Source organism: Mustela nigripes, chromosome 2 (assembly GCF_022355385.1).
Source record: "Mustela nigripes isolate SB6536 chromosome 2, MUSNIG.SB6536, whole genome shotgun sequence".
NCBI lineage: Eukaryota > Metazoa > Chordata > Mammalia > Carnivora > Mustelidae > Mustela > Mustela nigripes.
Window position 1 is genome coordinate 19,340,371 of NC_081558.1, and position 18,140 is coordinate 19,358,510.

The 18,140-nt window shown below is 52.6% G+C and overlaps 1 protein-coding gene and 1 long non-coding RNA gene across 2 annotated transcripts; one reads left to right on the forward strand and one right to left on the reverse strand.

The window, feature by feature from the left end:
* The first annotated feature begins 48 nt into the window (after nt 1–48).
* LOC132011337 (uncharacterized) lies at nt 49–10,793 on the forward strand. The gene is made up of 3 exons (XR_009402363.1): nt 49–218; nt 2,226–2,438; nt 10,421–10,793. It is a non-coding gene; the product is annotated as an uncharacterized LOC132011337 (long non-coding RNA).
* Nucleotides 3,656–16,287, reverse strand: MON1A (MON1 homolog A, secretory trafficking associated). The gene is made up of 6 exons (XM_059389766.1): nt 16,029–16,287; nt 8,046–8,185; nt 6,262–6,747; nt 4,903–5,668; nt 4,041–4,188; nt 3,656–3,940 (listed from the first exon to the last, which is right to left on the reverse strand). Exons 2-6 carry the CDS (start codon nt 8,170–8,172, stop codon nt 3,800–3,802), a joined length of 1,668 nt encoding a protein of 555 aa, XP_059245749.1. The 5' UTR covers nt 8,173–8,185; nt 16,029–16,287; the 3' UTR covers nt 3,656–3,799.
* Between the last annotated feature and the right edge of the window lie 1,853 nt (nt 16,288–18,140).

Consider the following 18,140-nt stretch of genomic DNA (forward strand, 5'->3'; position numbering starts at 1 on the left):
CCCGGGCTTAGAGCAAAGTAGGTCTCAGGGCGCTGGGCGGGGCGGGCGGGGCCAGAGTGTGGGGGCGGAGCTGTGGGCGGGGTCTGTCGAAGGCCTAGGCTAGGCAGCCCCTCAGCCAAGCCGACTTTCCAGGCCCTCACAGCCCTGTCACCTACACTTCTCGGGCGTGTTTTTCTCAGTGACGTGTGGGCGGTGTGCATGGAGTGGCCTGGAGAGAGGTAAGGAGACCTGAGCTGTCCCTTCCCGCCCCCCCCAAGACCGACTAGGCTAAAGTGAGGAGGGATCGGGGCTCAGCGCCAGAGAGGGTTTAAGACCACCTGGCTTATTTCTTCCCCTGTCACCAGTAGCAACACACTCAGACGCTTCCTGAACAGGGCTTGAGCACCCCTGAGAGGACAAGAATGTGTGGAAGACCAGAGGGGAGACATGGAACCACCCAGAGGTACTGCTACTCTCTGTGGCCAGGAGCCATTATTCTTGTGCGTGCCCTGGGATGTCAGTGATGGGATGGTGTCAGAGGAGAGAGTTGCACCCTACCTGCCCAAGGCGGTAGGAGTTATGAGTTGGGGCCTACCCTGTGGGCTGGACATCAGAGTCAGAGGAGAGCTCGCTTATGTGGAGGCCCAACCCTAGCTCTGGTACTTCCACTGCTGCCTCTGTAGGCAGAAGTTGCAGCATGGGGATAACAAAACATAATGGTCACCTTCTTTGCTGACTGTGCTCCAGTGCTCCCTGATATGGGGAAAACATGGGCTTTGATAAGGGACCTCTAACCTGCATAGGGTGGGCTTAGGCCGAGGTCGGAGGGATCTGTGAACTCTGGGTCCCAGGGCTTTGGAAGGTAAGAGGGGTGGGGAAGAGAGGAGCTTTCAGCCCAGCAGGATTCATTCAGCCTGATTTTTGGAGCTGTATCTCCTGTACTCCCCCATCCAGACCATACTCCTTGTCCCACCTCCTAGGAGCAACTTTTTCCTTTCCTCCTCTTGAAACTTAGATGGCACCTCCTCCAGGAAGCCCTCCTGATCCTGGCAATGCCAGAACCATTTCGTGGGACCCACAGATCCTGTGCTATACCCACCGCAGCACAGTTGACTCTGGATATCTGACTCCCCCTTTTCCTGATTCCTAGTGCTGGACTCCCCCCCCCATCCCCACCCCTTGAGGCCAGAGTTCAATGAGCACCTGGTGGAGAAAAGGAACAGCAGGAGTGGGCAGCCACACCCAGTGTTGGGAGGATTCCAAGCCTCGGGCAATGTAAAAGGCACTCCCTTCTCTAACCAGAATTGGCCCGGAAATGAATAAATCCCCATAAAAAAATCATGGCACAGTTCCTGTGTTTCACAGTCAACATGCCTAAAGATAGTCATGCACAGCAAAACTGAAATGAAACATTCTCTGCTGGCGCTGAGACATAGTTTCTTGGACCCCCATCCTGCCTCAGAACATTCGGAGAAAATGTGGGTTGGGAGAAGATTTCAGGGCCCTCCTTGATCACCCTAGCCACCTGTTTTAAGGTTTGGGGTACAGCAGTCAACAGTTAATCCTTTGCTGCCACCGTGTGGCCAAGATGTTGGCTGCCCCCAGGCCTGCATTCCTTCCTGGGCAACCCTCGTCCTTGACAGCAAGCATCCACAGTAACACCCCTTCCTCCTTCCTCAACTGCTCGCTGTGCAGGAGGGGGCAGGAAAACCATGTAGGGGAAGTCTGTGCTAGGTATGAGTGCTCCCCCAAGCTGAACTCATAAGGCCTGGCCCATATTTGGCTTAGACCTGTCCAACTGCCCTGGCATCTGTGACCTCGAAGGAGTGCCCTCTTTTCCCATTTTGGGCTCTCACACCCCTCTGAACACGACTCCCAAGAACTAGTGCTGGCCTTTTCCTCCAACCCGAAGAGATCATCTGAGTGTCAGCAGGGGAATCTTTCTCACCACAGTATGATCATATCATTCTGCAGCTTTAAAACACTCCTGGCTCCCCATTGCCAGACTTTTGCCTAGAGTTTGAGAACCATAGGCTTTGAAAAGTCCTCCAACTTCACTGTCCACCAGTAATGCCAGGCTCTTTACCAGGTCCTTCACTTTGCACATGCTGGTTCCTCCACTGGGAACACCTTCCCTGTGTGCCTGTTATTCCTTCCTTGATCCCCAGATAAACCCCACACTTCAGGGGCCTCCTGTTTTGGGTACACACACTCGTCTGTGACTACCCCTTCCCATACCCACCCAGAATAGATGCTGAACTGCAGAGGAGCTGAAAGCCCTACGAGGATCACAGCAGCCAACAGGGGTACCTAGGGGTGGACCACTGACCAGAAGAATGCCAACAGCAGTCATGGCATCACCCTAGCCCCAGAGGCAGTGGTTTGGTGCGCTGGCCAGGATCAAGGGGAGAAACCGAAGCAGGAACAGGCAGAAAAGAGACCCAGGGCACATGTGCAAGGTGAGCAGCACCACCAAACCTGTGGCTATTCCCCAAGGACTCTGGGGTCAGGGCAGGTGGCTTGCGGCCATACCCATTCTAATATGACCCAGGATGGGGCGAAGGGCAGAGACTGCGCTGCCATTTCCTGGGACAGTTGAACCATTGCAGTGTATCCTTAGCCCATGCTATCCACGCAAAGTTTTTTTTTCCGGCATGGGTTGGTTTTAGCCCAGCTCTCAGAGACTGCATGAGGGGAATTCACTCTACTGTCTGGAGACCATATTCAGTGGACACTTTTCTCCCATAAACATTTCCTAGGTCTTTTGCTCCCCTAACCAATGAGATGGTTAAATTGTGGCAGAACTGGGAAAGCACTCCCTGCCTCCGCCCCCTGCTGCCAGCAGCAAGGAAGAAGCTTTCTGAGCTGTGCCTTGGGCACTGCCCAGTGGTCTGGGATACAGTGAACAGGGCTGGGCCTTCACTGCTGAGCCTCCAGGGAGGTTCACAGTGACCCCCATGGGCTGGGTCACGCCAGAGTACAGGGTGGCCAAAGAGGACCCAGTGTGCCCACTGGCATCTGCCCTTCCTAGGGCAGGGATCACCCCGCCCCAGCTGGGTCTTCTCCAGCTCACTCCTGGAGCCATGTACTGGCTGGAAGTACAGATGCAGAGATGGCTAGCCCTTCAAGCTGGGACAATTTCCCCAGAGGCCTAGAGCTACGGTGAGGCCGAACTCTGAATGTGAGGTCTGTGCTGAACACTGGACCATCCCACCAAGGGCTCCCACCCTCCGTACCACGGTTCAGACCCTCCCTAGTTGACCATCCGTTTCTTACTCAGTTCAGCTATTGCTGAACAACAGCAGCCTATTGAGCAGAGCCCCAGCTCCCAGGGTGTAGGACTGGTCCTTTGGGGGCACACCGCTGGGGGCCCCCCAGGTTGAGAGGGGAGGCACCAAGGGCTCGACTGAGTGTTGGGGTGGGGCGTGGCAAGGCCAGTGAGGTGCTAGAGAACTCTTCATGTGTGGCAAGACTTCAGCTGAAGGCAAAGAGCCCCAGCCCCAGTTTCGATGCGGAAGGCCTGTGGCTTGAGGCTGTGCAAGGGAGCGAGGAGAGGGACTCAAATGTGCAGGTGTCTCTATGCATGGGGGAGCACGGGCAGGGGCTAGGGAGGATTCAGTATCTGTATGGGAGTGAGAGTGGGTGAGTGAAGGGACCAGTGACAAGGCCCAATGAGTGTCTTCCCCAAAGCACTTTAATGCACGCACCAACCCACAGTCCCATCCTGCTGCCTGGGCAAGAGAGGCTGACCCTGCATGGAGGCTCCGGTGGCTTCCGTGGCCCAGTGTGCCGAAGAGCACTGAACCCGCACACGTTCCCATCAGTAGGTGAGGGGTGTGAGGATGAAGAGGCGGTCTTCTTCCTTGCGGATCCAGCGCATCAGCTTATGGATGGCACTGACGGCCGATGCCTTGGTGCCCAGGGGGCTGTAGCACATGTAGAGCTCAAAGGCACCTGTCACCTGGAGGAGGGGGCACAGGGTAGTCATCGAGGTTAGGTAGCCCTCAAGCCCGCTACCCAGGATCCCTGATGAAGCCCAGCCCAGCCCAGGGCCACCTTACCCAGGCCAGGAGGTTCTCATTGGGGCCTGTGTAGTAGATGGTCTTGAGTGGGCGGGAGGCATTGTGGGCTCGGCTGTGCAGGTACTGGTAGAGGCCCAGCAGCCGCTCCTGTTCCTCTTCACTGGTATACGGGGCCTCAATCTCAGGGCTGGAGATGGGGGAGTAGGTTCACAAAGAAATCACTTCCAGTGCCTTCTCTGGAGACCCAGAAACAACTATTCCTAGCCAGGGGGACTCTGCCACGTGTCCTACCCTCCAAATTGTCTCCCAGGATAGAGCATTGCCTCCCTATCACAGAAGACTCTCCAGCCCAGGGCTGTGCCCACCCAGACTAGAGCCCTGCTCTTTCCCCTCCCCCAAGTTCATGGCATCTTTAGTGACCTTTCTTTAGAGAAGCCAATCTGAGTTTAGGTGTCCAAGACAGAGGGACAGGTCTGAACTGGAGGAAAAGTGAGCTGGGAACCCAAAAAGGGGTAACAGGAGAAGAGACGTTGCCACATCCAGCCCCATCCCCTCCGTTGGAGGAGGAGTTCTGTGCATCCCGGATGGGACTAAAATGATCCCTAAGGCAGACTTGCTCCAGGGCAGGGGAATCCAGGAGACCTGGGTTCCAGCTTCCTTTCCTGGGCATATTGGGCATTTCAGGGCTTTTTGGGTAACAAAGCGGAGAAAGGTATGCCCACTAGGAGCAGAGGGACAGGGAGGCTGGGTCCTTGATGTAAGAGGGAAACAGACCCAACATGTCAGTCCATTCCCAGAGGGGCTGTCAGCTTCAGGAGGGCATCAGGGCTCAGGACCAATCCTTCTCCCCCAGCAACCCCACCCATCTCCCTCAAGCAATGTCCCCAAGGCCCTCCCTCACCTGGTAAAGAGTCCTGAGCTCTTTGACTTATAGAGGAAGTGACGCAGGTCGGGGATGCCCACTTGAGCAACGCTGTAGTAGGGCGTGCGCAGGGCCTCCCGCAGCGCCAGGTGGGCTCCCCGCTTCCGCAGGCGCTCCTGAAAGCGGCGGCGGCAGTCAGAGACTGCAAAGAAGTCCTCCCGGTCGGTGGAGACGAGCAGCAGGCAGAGATCGGTGTCAGGCTCCAGGTAAGAGATGTGTGCGTGGAAGAAGCCGGCTGCATTAAACTTGGGCAGGCACACAGGCGTCCAGGCCTCGCCCTCACGGAAGGACGAGGAGGAACTTATGAGGTTGAAGAGCAGGTGCAGGTCGATGGGGTGCAGGAACTGGTCCTTGCGGCGCACTAGCGCCACCAGCTGGTTGCGCGCCAGCAGGATGGAGAAGACGAGGCTGCGGGCGCGCGCCTGCTGCAGGCTGGCACTCACCGCGTCGCGCACGGCTGCCGCCAGGGGCAGGCAGCGCGCCGCCCCCATGAGGAAGCTGGGGTCTCGCGCCATGAGCTGCAGCAGGTTGTCGGTGATGCGCTCCGAGCCCGACAGCAGGCGCCGCAGGTCGTAGTTCTGCTTCTGCTGGAAGATGTGGCTCAGTTGCGCGCCCGTAAGAAGGCTCAGGATCTGATAGTAGATGTAGAGCAGCTCCTGCGCCAGTTCCTGCGCCGACTGCCGCGTGCGCGCCACGGCCACCAGCACCAGTGGGCTCCGGCGCACGAATACTACCTTGTAGCCATCTGAAGGTGGAGGGAGGGGGGGGGTCAGCTTCTCCGGGAAGCCTTCCTGGATTGGCCTTGCCCAGCTCCCTCGGAGCCCTGGCTTCCTACACAGCTTGTCGCCTTCTACGTCCTCCCCACCCTCCCTAAGAGCGCTGTGCATAGTAGGGACTTAAGGATAATGGAGGTAAAACCGGCAGCCCGAGGACCCCTTTCCCTGAGGACTCCAGGTCTGTCCCTGCCACTTGGTTCACAGACTGGCACCAGCCAAAATGCAGTGAGCACTTTGGAAAAACAGGCTTGTGTTAAATGGCAAGAGCTGGGTGTGGCTTGGGACCTGGGGCTTTTTGGTCACCTCCCCAGCCTTCGGGTTCTCTCCAGGGGTGAAGCCCATGTCAGAGCCACCTTTGGCCCTCACAATAGCCCTATCAGGCAGTCAGCGTGGCTATCCGTGTTCAGGTGACAATATTAAAGCCCAGTGAGGCAGAGGGATGGCCCTTGGACCTCCTCACATAGTATATCCCAGCCCTCTCTAGTCCCTGGGGGTCTAAAACCTGCTATGAATTAACCCTGGCTGGGGGAGCCCTCCCTGCCCCCCTTTCCAGGTGGCTCACCTGCGTGGATAGAACGAATGGCATTCTTGTCTGCCTCCAGGAAGGACACCAGGGCCACCATGACACCCATGGTGCTGGAAAGTGCCTCCTCTGACCCATAGCGGGAGTACACGGGCTTCCCCGCCTCGCTCAGCACAAAGACGTGCTTCTGGTGCAGTCGCCATGCCTCAGCAGCCTCCTCCTCATCCCCCTCGCCTGCGCCCTCCCTGGGGGGTTCTGGGGCTGGCCGCCCAACTGCCCCAGAAGACTCTGGCCAGTCCTCAGAGCTTCCTGGCAGCATCTCCTCCTGCAGGTCTCGGGCCACACCCGTCAGCTGGGTGCTCAGCTCACTGAAGTCCTGGCTGATCTGGCGCATGTCTGCAGGCAGTGGTGGGGGACCCCCAGCACCCTCCTTAGGGCTGTCCCCAGAAGCTGCCCCATCCTCCGACTCCGTCAGGTCCTCGTAGGAACGGGCATGGACGAACATGGCACCCTCCTGCCCGGCACCTGCCGGCCAAAAGCACTGGTGCTTAGAGCGGTAGCCGCTGGCAGACCACCTCCCAGCGAGCGAGGTGCCCAGTATGGCACTTTAGCCTTACTGCCTGTCCCAGGGAGACAAGTGGCTGTTCCCTGCTGCTACTGCCTGCCGTGAGTTACGCCTCCCTGCAACTGAGAGCCCACCAGTCTCCTCCCATCTCACTGGGAATAAGACCCCAACCGCTCCTGGCTGCGGGGGCGGCTGGTACCTGCCTGCTTCTCCCACTCTCACCTCCCCGTCCTTACCCATTCCACTCACAAGGACCTTCATTCACCTGCTCTCTGGACACCTTCAACAAGCCCCCGCCCACCTCAGGGCCTCTGCACCTGCTGTTCCCTCTGCCTGGAAGGCACTCCCACCTCCTCATATGGCCGGCTCCTTGTCACACTTCAGCTCTCAGCGAACACCCTAGTTACCTCCTCACCCGAATTCCCACCCTCAGCACTCTTATCACATCTCCCTCCTTGATTTCTCTTGTGCTACTTGTCAGTTGTTATCCTTCTCCCAAGCTGCAGTGGGGCTCCTCCTGAGGGGCAGGAACCTGGCTGTTCACTGCTCTACACCCAGCCCCTTGCCCTGGGCCTGGAACACCTCCTGTGTTCAGAGACTCTCTCCCGTGAGAAGTCTCCCTGACCCTGCTCAGGCCACAGTTCCTAACCCACTCCAGTGCAATGGCCCTACTAGCCTGTGGCTCCCCTAAGGCAGGGACCATGTCAGTCCCCCTTTACTGATTTTTTTTTTTTTTTACAGAATAATACAACAGATATATTTTGAGTCTCTATGAGGAGTTTGGTACTGTACTAGGTATTGGGGGTACAACCACTCTGTGCTCAAAGAGCTCACAATCTTGGGGACGAGAGACGTGCAATATGTACATAAACATATAAAATTACAAAATAATGAGTATCCTGTATAGAGCATGGTCAGAGCAGGCAGGCCTGACTCGTGAGGAGGTGACATTGAAGCTGAGAGCTGAGGGAGGGAGAAGGAGCCAGGAAGGTACACTGTAGACCCAGGGAACAGGAGGAGGACCTGTGCTGGCAGCCAGACAGCACAGGGTGAGGAACCCAGCATGATGTGGAGAGGAAGGCCAGACACAGCCGGACTGAGCCTGGCTGCCTACAGTATCCCTAGCACCTGACCAATAGCCCAGGAGTGACTGAACAAACACATGAATGAGTGGGAGTGAAAGCCTGGTTGGGAATCCCAGTGGCCCTGGAGGCTGCTCTTGAGGTCAGCTTCCTGGAGCTGCACACCCTGCCCATACCTGGCTCCATTCCCTGAGCCAGTCCTGGTGTGGGGCTCTCAGCTCTCTCCATATTCTGCCCATCAGAAGGAGCCAATGTGCCATCAGGGCATCCGCTGCTTCTCTTCCTCTGCATGTCAGCAGCCATCTCTTGGGCTCGCCTGTGGGGCAAACAAAGGTGTCATGGAGGAGAAGGGGGAAGGTGCTGTTGGCAGGGGTCACTGGCATAATTAATAGTGGTAAGTAGAGGAAAGCATCCCTCACTAGGACCCAACAAGCTCAAACCTCTGCGGAACGGGTTCTGAGTAGTCCCCTCTAGAAAATGAAGCTATGTTGTTCTTTTTCTAAATAGAAAAGAAAGAATTCATTGTACCTACTCATTGTAGAAAACTTGGAAAATATAACAAGGTCTGAAGAAAGAAATGTCATCGTTCTCCCACCTTTCAGGATCTTTCACTGTTCACATTCTGGTGTATTTCCTCCCAGTTTTTTAAAATGTACATAAAAGGTAATTTTTTTTTCCCCAAACTGGTAACAGCAGCTAACATTTATTGAGTGCCACAGCAGCATGCTGAGAAGGTCACTGGACAGTTATCCACACCTAATCACTCTGCCCTGGGGCAGGTGCTCCGTCTCAAGCTAGCTTTATAGTTCAAAGGACCAAGGCTGGGAGAGTTTAGATGCCTTGCCTGATGTCACAACAGGGAGGAAGCTGGGATCTGGGAATTGAAACAATTCCGTATCCTGCTATCTTTCAGTGCACATCCTACCACGAACATTTCCCCATTCAAAACTAGATTGACCAGTACTGCTTTCTGGATATTTCGGCATTTGCAAAGAAAGAGCAAACAGGCTTGTCTTCGAGCTGGCTTTTTTTCTGAAAGCACTGTTGTACTTTCTGAATTTGGCACCGGGGCTTGCCTTACCAATTACAAACAACTAGAGACATGACGGTTCTCAGTGCCAGTCTGATGGCCAGGACAGACTCAGCTTGATCTCCCAGTTCTGCTAGCCTTTGGGCCGGGTGGAGGTGGCTAGGAGTGGATCGCAGGGATAACAAAGTTGGATGGCTCACTTGGAGTCACCCCTTCGGCCCCTGAATGGCAAGCTGAAAGGCCTTCACTTGGCAGGCAATATACATTCCCAGGGGAGGGGTTCTATCTGAGGCACACACCCTTCCATTAAGAGAAATCTGGCTGGGTAAGCTAGAAGAGCAGCAAAGACCAGCATGAGACCCACAGAGAGGTCATGCATCCCCCATCCCACCAGAGCTCTTTTCAGGGAACTCCTGTATGTACACAAAGAACTGACTTTCAAGCTCCTTTTTTTGCGGGGGAGGGGGGGAGGGTCATCTTTGTTGGAAGCAATGGAATCCTTTTTTCAAATGAGCCTTTTGTAGAAGTTCAATGTGCAAAACAGGGCAGCCCAGACAGTGCAGCCACTCCTGCACTGAACCCGGAGCACTGCAGAACAAGGGAAGGCTGGGCACCACCGCCGGCCCACAGCATCACCCCACACAGAGTCGGAGCAAAGAAACTTCATTCAGGAGAACCACGTTTGGGGATTGTCTAGGCCACGAATCCTGTCTATCAGGACAATCAAGAGTGATGGTTCCTAGCATGAGTCAGAGCCCAGAGGGCCACCCTGGGCCACCTCATCTGACAAAGGCCCAGAATAACTAAGAGGCTACTTGCTCTCAACAGCAACCTATTCAAAAAGGTCTGCTCAGGGGCGCCTGCGTGGCTCAGTGCGTTAAGGCCTCTGCTTTAGGCTCAGGTCATAATCACAGGGTCCTGGGATCGAGCCCCGCATTGGGCTCGATGCTCAGCGGGGAGCCTGCTTCCTCCTCCTCCTCTCTCTGCCTGCCTCTCTGCCTACTTGTGATCTTTGTCTGTCAAATAAATACATAAAATCTTTAAAAAAACAAGGAAAGAAAGGTCTGCTCAGAGGCAGAGATGGAGAGCAACAGAAGAATCCCAACCAGGCAAAAACAGCCACTGTAACATGGCAGAGCCCAGCTTAGTGGGGGTGCTAAGTAAGGAGGGCACGCCTAGGTCTCCCGCAAGAAGACAGAGGCCACATGAGAAACCTGGAGACCATCCTTTCACAAGCTACCCTAAAAGCCACTGCTACATGAAGAGAGAGTGACCCCAGAGAGGTGCGTCTGTCCGAGTCCAGGCAGAGGGCAAGCTGCTACTGACAGCCCCAGGGTTGTGGCCAGGGCTTCTGGACCTGGCTCTCTGGATGGAAACCTGGATTGCTGTGTGCTTCCTTCCACGGAGAAGATCCAGAACCATTGCTTTAAACTAGCACATTTCTGTGTCACTTTCCCACTCCACTAGACAATAAGTTCACACCCTCTCTCTTCTCAAACTTCCCTCACCTGCTTCTCCCAGGCTCACTCAGCACTATCCGTGATATCGCTGAGGAAACAGAAGTCAGCAATAGAGAACGTTCAAGATTCCCACCACCACCTCGCCTCACCTGCCAGATGCTGCCTTCCTCCTCCTCACTGAAGATGATCTGTCCATGCCCCACCAGGGACAAACTCCCCCACTCCAGTTCTTCTTGCCGTGCAAACACAAGCACTTGGCTTCAGCAGCTGTCCCTCTCTCCCAAATCATTGGTTTCCCCTTCTCCCCTATCCATCGCCAATATGCTGGCGCTTCGTCCACTTTCAAAACACCTTCCCTGGGGTGTGTTCACTCCATTATAATTCACTGAGCTGTACTTATGATTTGTGAACTTTATGTCTGCCTTATTTCAATTAAAAATTAAACCAAATCTCCCTGTAGGTTCCACTTTTTTTTTTTTCTGCCCTTTATAAAACAAACCAACCTCAAAATAGTAAATAGTACTTGGAGTTTAATTAGTCAGGTGGGCTAGGTTATGCTGTGTAACCAATGAATGCCAAAATGGCAGAGGCTTTACACATTAAGGCTTATTTTTCGCTCACACAAAAATCTACCATGAGTGTGGTAGTAATTCACTCCTTCCAAGCAGTGATTCAGGAATCCAAGTTACTTCTGTCTCATAGTTCTGCCATTGCAATACATCCCTTTCCCACATCACTGGGCAGTGGAAGACAGGGTTGGAACACTTCAAAACCCAGATGAGCCAGAACTAGTCGTGCAGCCAGAGGGACAGGGAAATGTGGATTTCTGGTAATCCACATAATGCCACAGCCTCTCTACTTCTTCCACTCACTCTTGAAGCCATTCCAACTAGACTTGTGCCTCCATTACTCTAGTAACACTGCTCCCATCAAGGTTACCAGTTGACCTCAGGATCATCTCACTTCACTCAGTAGCAGCAATGGATACTCTTGATCAGTTCCTCTCTTCTGAAACTTTTTTTTTCTTCTTGGCTTCTGGTGTACCACTCTATTTCCTTGGTTCTTTTCCTACCTCATGGACCATTTCTTCTAACTCCTTTTTGCAGTTCTTCTTACAGTTAGGGGACCCAGATTTCAGTCCTTAGAGCCCTTCCCTGTCCTCATTCAATCTACTGGTGATCTTATTCAGTGTCATGGTTTTAAGTTCCACGGATACATTAATGATTCCGGTTTTTATTTCCAGCACCAATCTCTCTTCCAACTTCTAAAGGCACACATTTTTTTTTTAAAGATTTCATCCATTTATTTGACAGAGAGAGAGATCACAAGTAGGCAGAGAGGCAGGCAGAGAGAGAGGGAGAAGTAGGCTCCCTGCTGAGCAGAGAGCCCGATGCGGAGCTCGATCTCAGGACCCTGAAATCATGAGCTGAGCAGAAGGCAGAGCCTTAACCCACTGAGCCACCCAGGTGCCCCGAGGCACACACATTTAACTGTCTACTTGACGTTTGCCCTTGGATGTCTTACTGAGCTCCTGATCATCCTCTTAAGATCTTATTCCTTCCAAAGTTTTCTCCAACTCAGTGAAAGATGTCATCCTTTCCGTTATTCAGTAAAAGATCTTGGAGTCATCTCTTTTCCTCACACCTCATATACCAAACCATTAGCAAATCCTGTCACCTGCACTTCAGAATACAGGTGCACCCAGCAAAATGTCTCTCTCATTAATATTTTCCCCATAGAATTCCTTTTAGTTTTTAATACCCAACTGTGGTAGCCAGCCCTCATGATGGCCCCCAGTGATCCTCAACTCCTGCCACTCATGCCTTTGTGTACTCTCCTCCCACACCGAGCAGGACTGATCTATGGAACCAATAGGATAATATGGAAATGACGACGTGTGGTTTCTGAGGCTAGGTCATAAAGGATATTACGGCTGCTGCCTTTCTGTCTTGGCTCACTCTCTTCAGGTAAAGTCACTAGCCATATTGCGAGGACACTTGAGCAGCCCTACAAAGAGAAACTCACGGCAAGAAACTGAAACCTGCAAACAGCCAGGATCAAATGTGCCAGTCACATGAGTGAGCAATCCTGGAAGCAAATCATCTAGCCCCAGTGAGGCCTTCAGATGATTGCAACGTCATGAGAGAACCAGAGCCCGAACCATTGAGCTAAGCTGCACCCAAATTCCTCTCAAATCCCCTCAGCAATTGCATGAGATAATAAATATGTATTGTTGGATTAAGCTGCTAAGTTTTGGGGTAATTTGTTATACAGAAAAAGATAACTAATACAATAAACCTATATTGATTCAGCTTATGTTTATACAAAAAAAATGCATTTTTACATCATCAGAACTTGATCCATATTTAATCAAAGTAATATGCATCTAAAGCCTCAAATTATATTCCAAATCAGATAGGAAGTCACTGAGTGGCAACAAAAGGGGCTTACTTGCACAGTGGCTGTTGCAGGAACTGAAAGAGACCGTGATCAGGAAATGCTTTAAGCGTTTCATATCCTAACACTATACCTTACTAGGAATATATTGGGTATCTATTTTTCCTGTGATATCGTACCATTTTAGAAAATTAGGGATTTATGTGCTATGGTGAATGCTGTGATCCACAGACCTGTACCCCTGGGGCTATTAATACATTATATGTTAATAAAAAGTTAAAAATTAAAAAAAAAAAGAAAATTAGGGATTTGGGTTTGATGAGGGAAGCATTATACTCTTCCCCATTTAAAATAACGGGAAACATGGGGCACCTGGGTGGCTCAGTGGGTTAAAGCCTCTGCCTTCGGCTTGGGTCGTGATCTCGGGGTCCTGGGATCGAGCCCCGCTCTAGGACTCTCTGCTCCGCAGGGAGGCTGCTTCCCTTCCTCTCTCTCTGCCTGCCTCTCTGCCTACTTGTGATCTCTGTCAATGAATAGATAAAATCTTAAAAAATAAAATAAAATAAAATAATGGGAAACAGACACTAAGTTAGGGATTCCAGATATAATGTCCAACTTTCGTAGATTACTGATGCTAAATGGGAAATGCCCGTAACCTGAATCTGACCACTGCTCATCACTGCCACCACTACCACACTGGTCCAGGCTATCATTCTCTCTCCAGGAGTGTCACAACCAGTCTCCCCACTTCTGCCTTTGTCCCTGCACAGTCTGTCCCTTGCACAGCACTCAGAGTGATCCTCTTGAAATCAAAAGAAGTCAGGTCATGTAATTCCTCTGCTCACAAAGCCAGTTTCCTCACAGTGGTACACAAGGCCCTACTCTATCTCCCCGCCCCCAATACTTCTTTAACTTCATTTTATCCCTTCCCCTACTCGCTCTACTTCAGCCCAGCCACACTAATCTCATGGATTTCCTTCAGGATAATGTAATGTAAATCCTGAGCACTTCTTCACTTCAGAACTTTGCCCTTGTTGAGCTTTCTGCCTGGACCACATCTCCCTGCCTCTGGCCTCCACCTTACCTATTCCACTGCTTGGGCTAGATATTGACATGACCCACTCTCTCACTTCCTTCAGGTTGTTGTCAAGTGTCACCTTCCAGAGAGGCCTTCCTCCTGCAATAGCCCTGATTCTCACTCCTCTTGCCCTGCTTCATTCTTCTACATTGAAGGTCACCCTGTGACCTGCCACAAAGTTCAGTATGTTAGCTCCATGCACAGGAGAAGTTTAATCAACATTTTCCAGATAAGTAACTTCGGGAGGGAAAAGGTGAAAGATCCTCAAAGAAACACCTGGTTATAATGCAGTCTCTAGAGACCCCTGACTGTGGAGAAGACTTGTGTTGGGTAGTACTCAAGTGCTCAAGAACAATGTTCCTGGATAAACCTGGTTTGGTTTTATAAGTCCTTAGTTTTCTTATCTATAAAATGGGGATAACGATAGTACTGATTCACTGGGTCGTGGGAGGATTAAATGAGATAATCCATATAATTTGGTTACCTGGCACAGACTAGGGACTTGTACACTCACACCATGATTATTTTTACTCAGCATTCAGACCATATGTAGCTGCACTTACACACAGATCCAGTGGTTTCTGCTCCATAAATCAGTCCTTTGAGAGCTGGCTCACCCTGAGCCAGGACCTGAGTGAACTTCCTGGGAAAACATGATTCTGACCTCATGAAGCCAGGTAGTCTCTAGCCTGAAGTGAGCCCCTGTGACATCCAGCCAAAGAGATGTCTGTGGACCTAGGACTGGGAGTTCCTCCAGGCTTACTGGCTCTTTATTGGGACTGACATTGTAGAAACAGACCATTGGTTTTTGGCTGCTCCTGGGAGACTCTCCCAAGTAGAACTCTTTGGTATGCCACATGCCCCTGCTCTGTGCCTTGCACCTTTGGGTCAAAGACCCAAACAAGGTCTACAGCAACTTACCCAATGTCCTGGGGGCCCACTACCCACCGATCCCTTGAGGGCTTCAGGTGACTGAGCCCTATATGACTGAGTAGTACCTAGCATGGTACATGCATGGAGTGAGGACAGGGTCAGCTGGCTGGGGCTAGCAGTGGCTTTCCTTTATAATAGTTCCCCTGCTACCTGAAATCATGTAGCACCTCCGCATCTCCAAGGCCAGTCTGGGGATCCAGCCAGAAGTCTTGATGAAGCAAACAGTTCTCTGGACACTTACGCTGGAAACTAGGCAGGGAGGGGGAGTGACTCACAGCAAACCCCACCCCAGGTCCCACTGGAGCCATGACCTGCATGACTGAAGCTCCTGGGAGGCTGGGCCTGAAGCCGTTAAGCAAGAGAGGTCTTTTGGAACCAGTCCCATATGTATCCTTGGGGCCCCTTCTCAGGCAGCCTCTCTAGGAGTCCCCAGAGCATGCTACTTTCCCTAGAAGTGCTCTTCTGTGCCTACAAGCAAAGTCATCAAACAGGCCAGCTCCATCAGCCCTTCTGGTGCGCTTGCCCTGGAGCAGGTGGAGCCTTCGAGAGCCCCTCCCTACTCACTGCCTACCACTGTTGCTCCCTCTTCCTGCTTAGATAGTGTTCTGTTCTCCTTGACCCCTTTAGGAGTGGACTCCAGATGGGAGGGTGGTGCCAGGATGCATGGATGCATGGCAGACAGGACCCTGGTGAGGCTGTGCTGTAGCTGTTTCAGCAGGATGCCTACTCCATGCTGAGAGCATGGCCTGGTACTTGTCACTGCTGGTGGCCACTCCCCTCTCTGACAAAGGCTGCTGCTCACCCTCCCCCAGCAAACTGGAACCCAGAAAGGGTTGCTGTCCCAGCACAAGGGGCAGATGTATTATCTGAGCCAGGGCACCCTTGAGGGCAAAGTCCAAAGCCTCAGGACACTTCCAGGAGCTTCCCCGCTCACCCCACAGTCACCTCTACCGATCTTCGAGAGGACTTTACAGGGTGGGGGTGAGGAGATGCGAGTGTCTTGGGGGGGGTGGGTCCTACCCGGCTACTGGTCCCTACAGGACTTTGCCCTCCCAGCCAAAGGAAGGATTCTAGTCCTCGCCTTTTGTATTCTCCACCTGGGGGCCAACCGGCTAAGGCACCCCAAAGATACCAAGACCTCCTACCGCAAATGGCAGCATAGGCAGCAGGGGCGCCCTCTCTTCAAGCCCCTCGCTCCAAGGATGACAGGTCTCCAGTCTCTCAGTACCCCCAGGCCACGTGGGTTGGCAGTCGTACTCACCTGTTTCTCCGGGGGGCCCTGGACGCACAGAGATTGCCGGTCACTGCACTCTGCCGGACCCCCGGGAGAGCACGGGTGCCCGGCCGGACCTGGACTGAGGGCGCAGGTTCGCGGGGCCACAGCCCCCTACAGACGCAGACATGGCCACTGCGCGGGCCACCGCCCCCTCCCACCGCCCCTCTCCCGGCCGCCCGCCCAGGAAGACAGCCCTCGCCGGCCTCTCGTGGCGGAGGCCAGGCTCCAGCCGCTCGACCCAGCCCTGCCCGCTCCGTGGTGCATTGTGGGAAATGTAGTCCGCAGCTCGCGGCCGCCTGCGGCACTCGGGGGAGGGGCGGGACGCGCAACCTTGGCAAAGTCGGGGGGGCGGGGCCTGACCCGGGTCAGCATTGGCCTCATCCGGCACGGTCTTCTCCTGCGCTTTGGCGTGGCCCAAGCGCCTCCCCGGAACCCAAAGGGCAGTGTAAGCCGGAGGCCCAGACACCCGGGCCCCTCGCCCAGACTCCCGGGCTCCTCCGCCCCGGCCAACTAGAGGATTATTTTAAGGGGGAGGAAGAGACGTTGGGGTTGTTTCCTTGATTGACTGTGGAAGAGCACTACAAGATTAGGGGCTGGATAAATGTCATTAGTGGGTCCACTATACAGGTTGTAAAGGATGTTGGCACACCAATTGTTGCTAAAGACATCCTCTTAGCCACTTTTTTTTTTTAAGATTTAAAAAATTTATTTATTTGACAGAGAGAGAGAAAGATCACAAATAGGCAGAGAGACAGGCAGAGGGAGAAGCAGGCTCTCTGTATCCCAGGACCCTGAAGTCATGACCTGAGCGGAAGGCAGATACTTAACCCACTGAGTCACCCAGGTGCCTTAGCCACGTTTTAATGTGTCAGTATGAGGCTCTGAAACAGTTCTCAGCTTTGACTGCACATAGAATTACCCAAGGAAATTTTAAAAATCACTAATGCCTAGAGATTTTGATCACTTCTAGAGATTTTGATTTAATTGAACCCAGATGGGACTCAGGCATTGGTATCTAAAAGCTTCCCAGGTGATGTGCCAGGGCAAGGAATATTGTTATGGGCATTTGTAATTTCCTAGACACAAAGCAGTACAAACAACAGGAAAACATAAAGCTTTCCCAAACAATCTTATTTTTTGAAGTACAGTTTAAAGAAGTAAAATTAGAGATTAACAAAAATACTGCTCATGTTTTCTCTGAAGCAATGAAATCACTTTATAGCCTTCTGGTTAATTCCCTCAACAATTCTAGGATGAAAGAAAAAGCCTGAAATCACTCTTTTAATTCTCCCTGCTGCTTCAAGCACCTCAGGGCAGTGCCCTGTCTCCATCTCAGCCCTACACTGGAATTGGGAAAGCTCTGTGCCTCAGCTTCTCTCATGGTCTCAGATGGCTGCCAACTGTAGCCTACCTCCACGATGCTGGTCTGTGACTGAAATGATGACAAAACTGTGGCCTTTTACTGGAGATGACTTTGCACAGGGCTGAGACTCTTGCACAAAATTTTTTTAAACGATCTATTTATTTGAGGGTCCCTAGATAGCACAGTCAGTTAAGGATCTAGCTTTGGCTCAGGTCATGATCCCAGGATCCTGGGATAGAGTCCTGCATCAGGCTCCCTGTCTGCTTCTCCCTCTATCTCTGCCCCTCCCCACTGCTCATGTGCTCTCTCTCTCAATCAAGTAAATAAATAAAATCTTTAAAAAAAATCTATTGGGGCGCCTGGATGGCTCAGTGGGTTAAGCCTCTGCCTTCGTCTCAGGTCTCGGGGTCCTGGGATCGAGCCACACATCGGGCTCTCTGCTCAGTGGGGAACCTGCTTCCCCCTCTCTCTCTGCCTGCCTCTCTGCCTACTTGTGATCTCTCTTTCTGTAAGATAAGTAGATAAAATCTTTTTAAAAAATCTATCTGTTTGGGGACGCCTGGGTGGCTCAGTAGGTTAAAGCCTCTGCCTTCGGCTCAGGTCATGATCCCAGGGTCCTGGGATCGAGTCCCGCATCGGGCTCTCCGCTCATCGGGGAGCCTGCTTCCTCCTCTCTCTCTCTCTGCCTGCCTCTCTGCCTACTTGTGATCAAATAAATAAATAAAAATCTTTAA

Excerpts from the sequence above, each read along its gene's own strand:
- MON1A (XM_059389766.1), bottom strand. The coding sequence starts at position 8,172 with ATGGCTGCTGACATGCAGAGGAAGAGAAGCAGCGGATGCCCTGATGGC. Across the intron at positions 5,669-6,261 it reads CATTCGTTCTATCCACGCAG|ATGGCTACAAGGTAGTATTC; the intron begins GTGAGCCACCTG and ends CTCCACCTTCAG. Across the intron at positions 4,189-4,902 it reads AGCTCAGGACTCTTTACCAG|CCCTGAGATTGAGGCCCCGT; the intron begins GTGAGGGAGGGC and ends CCCCATCTCCAG.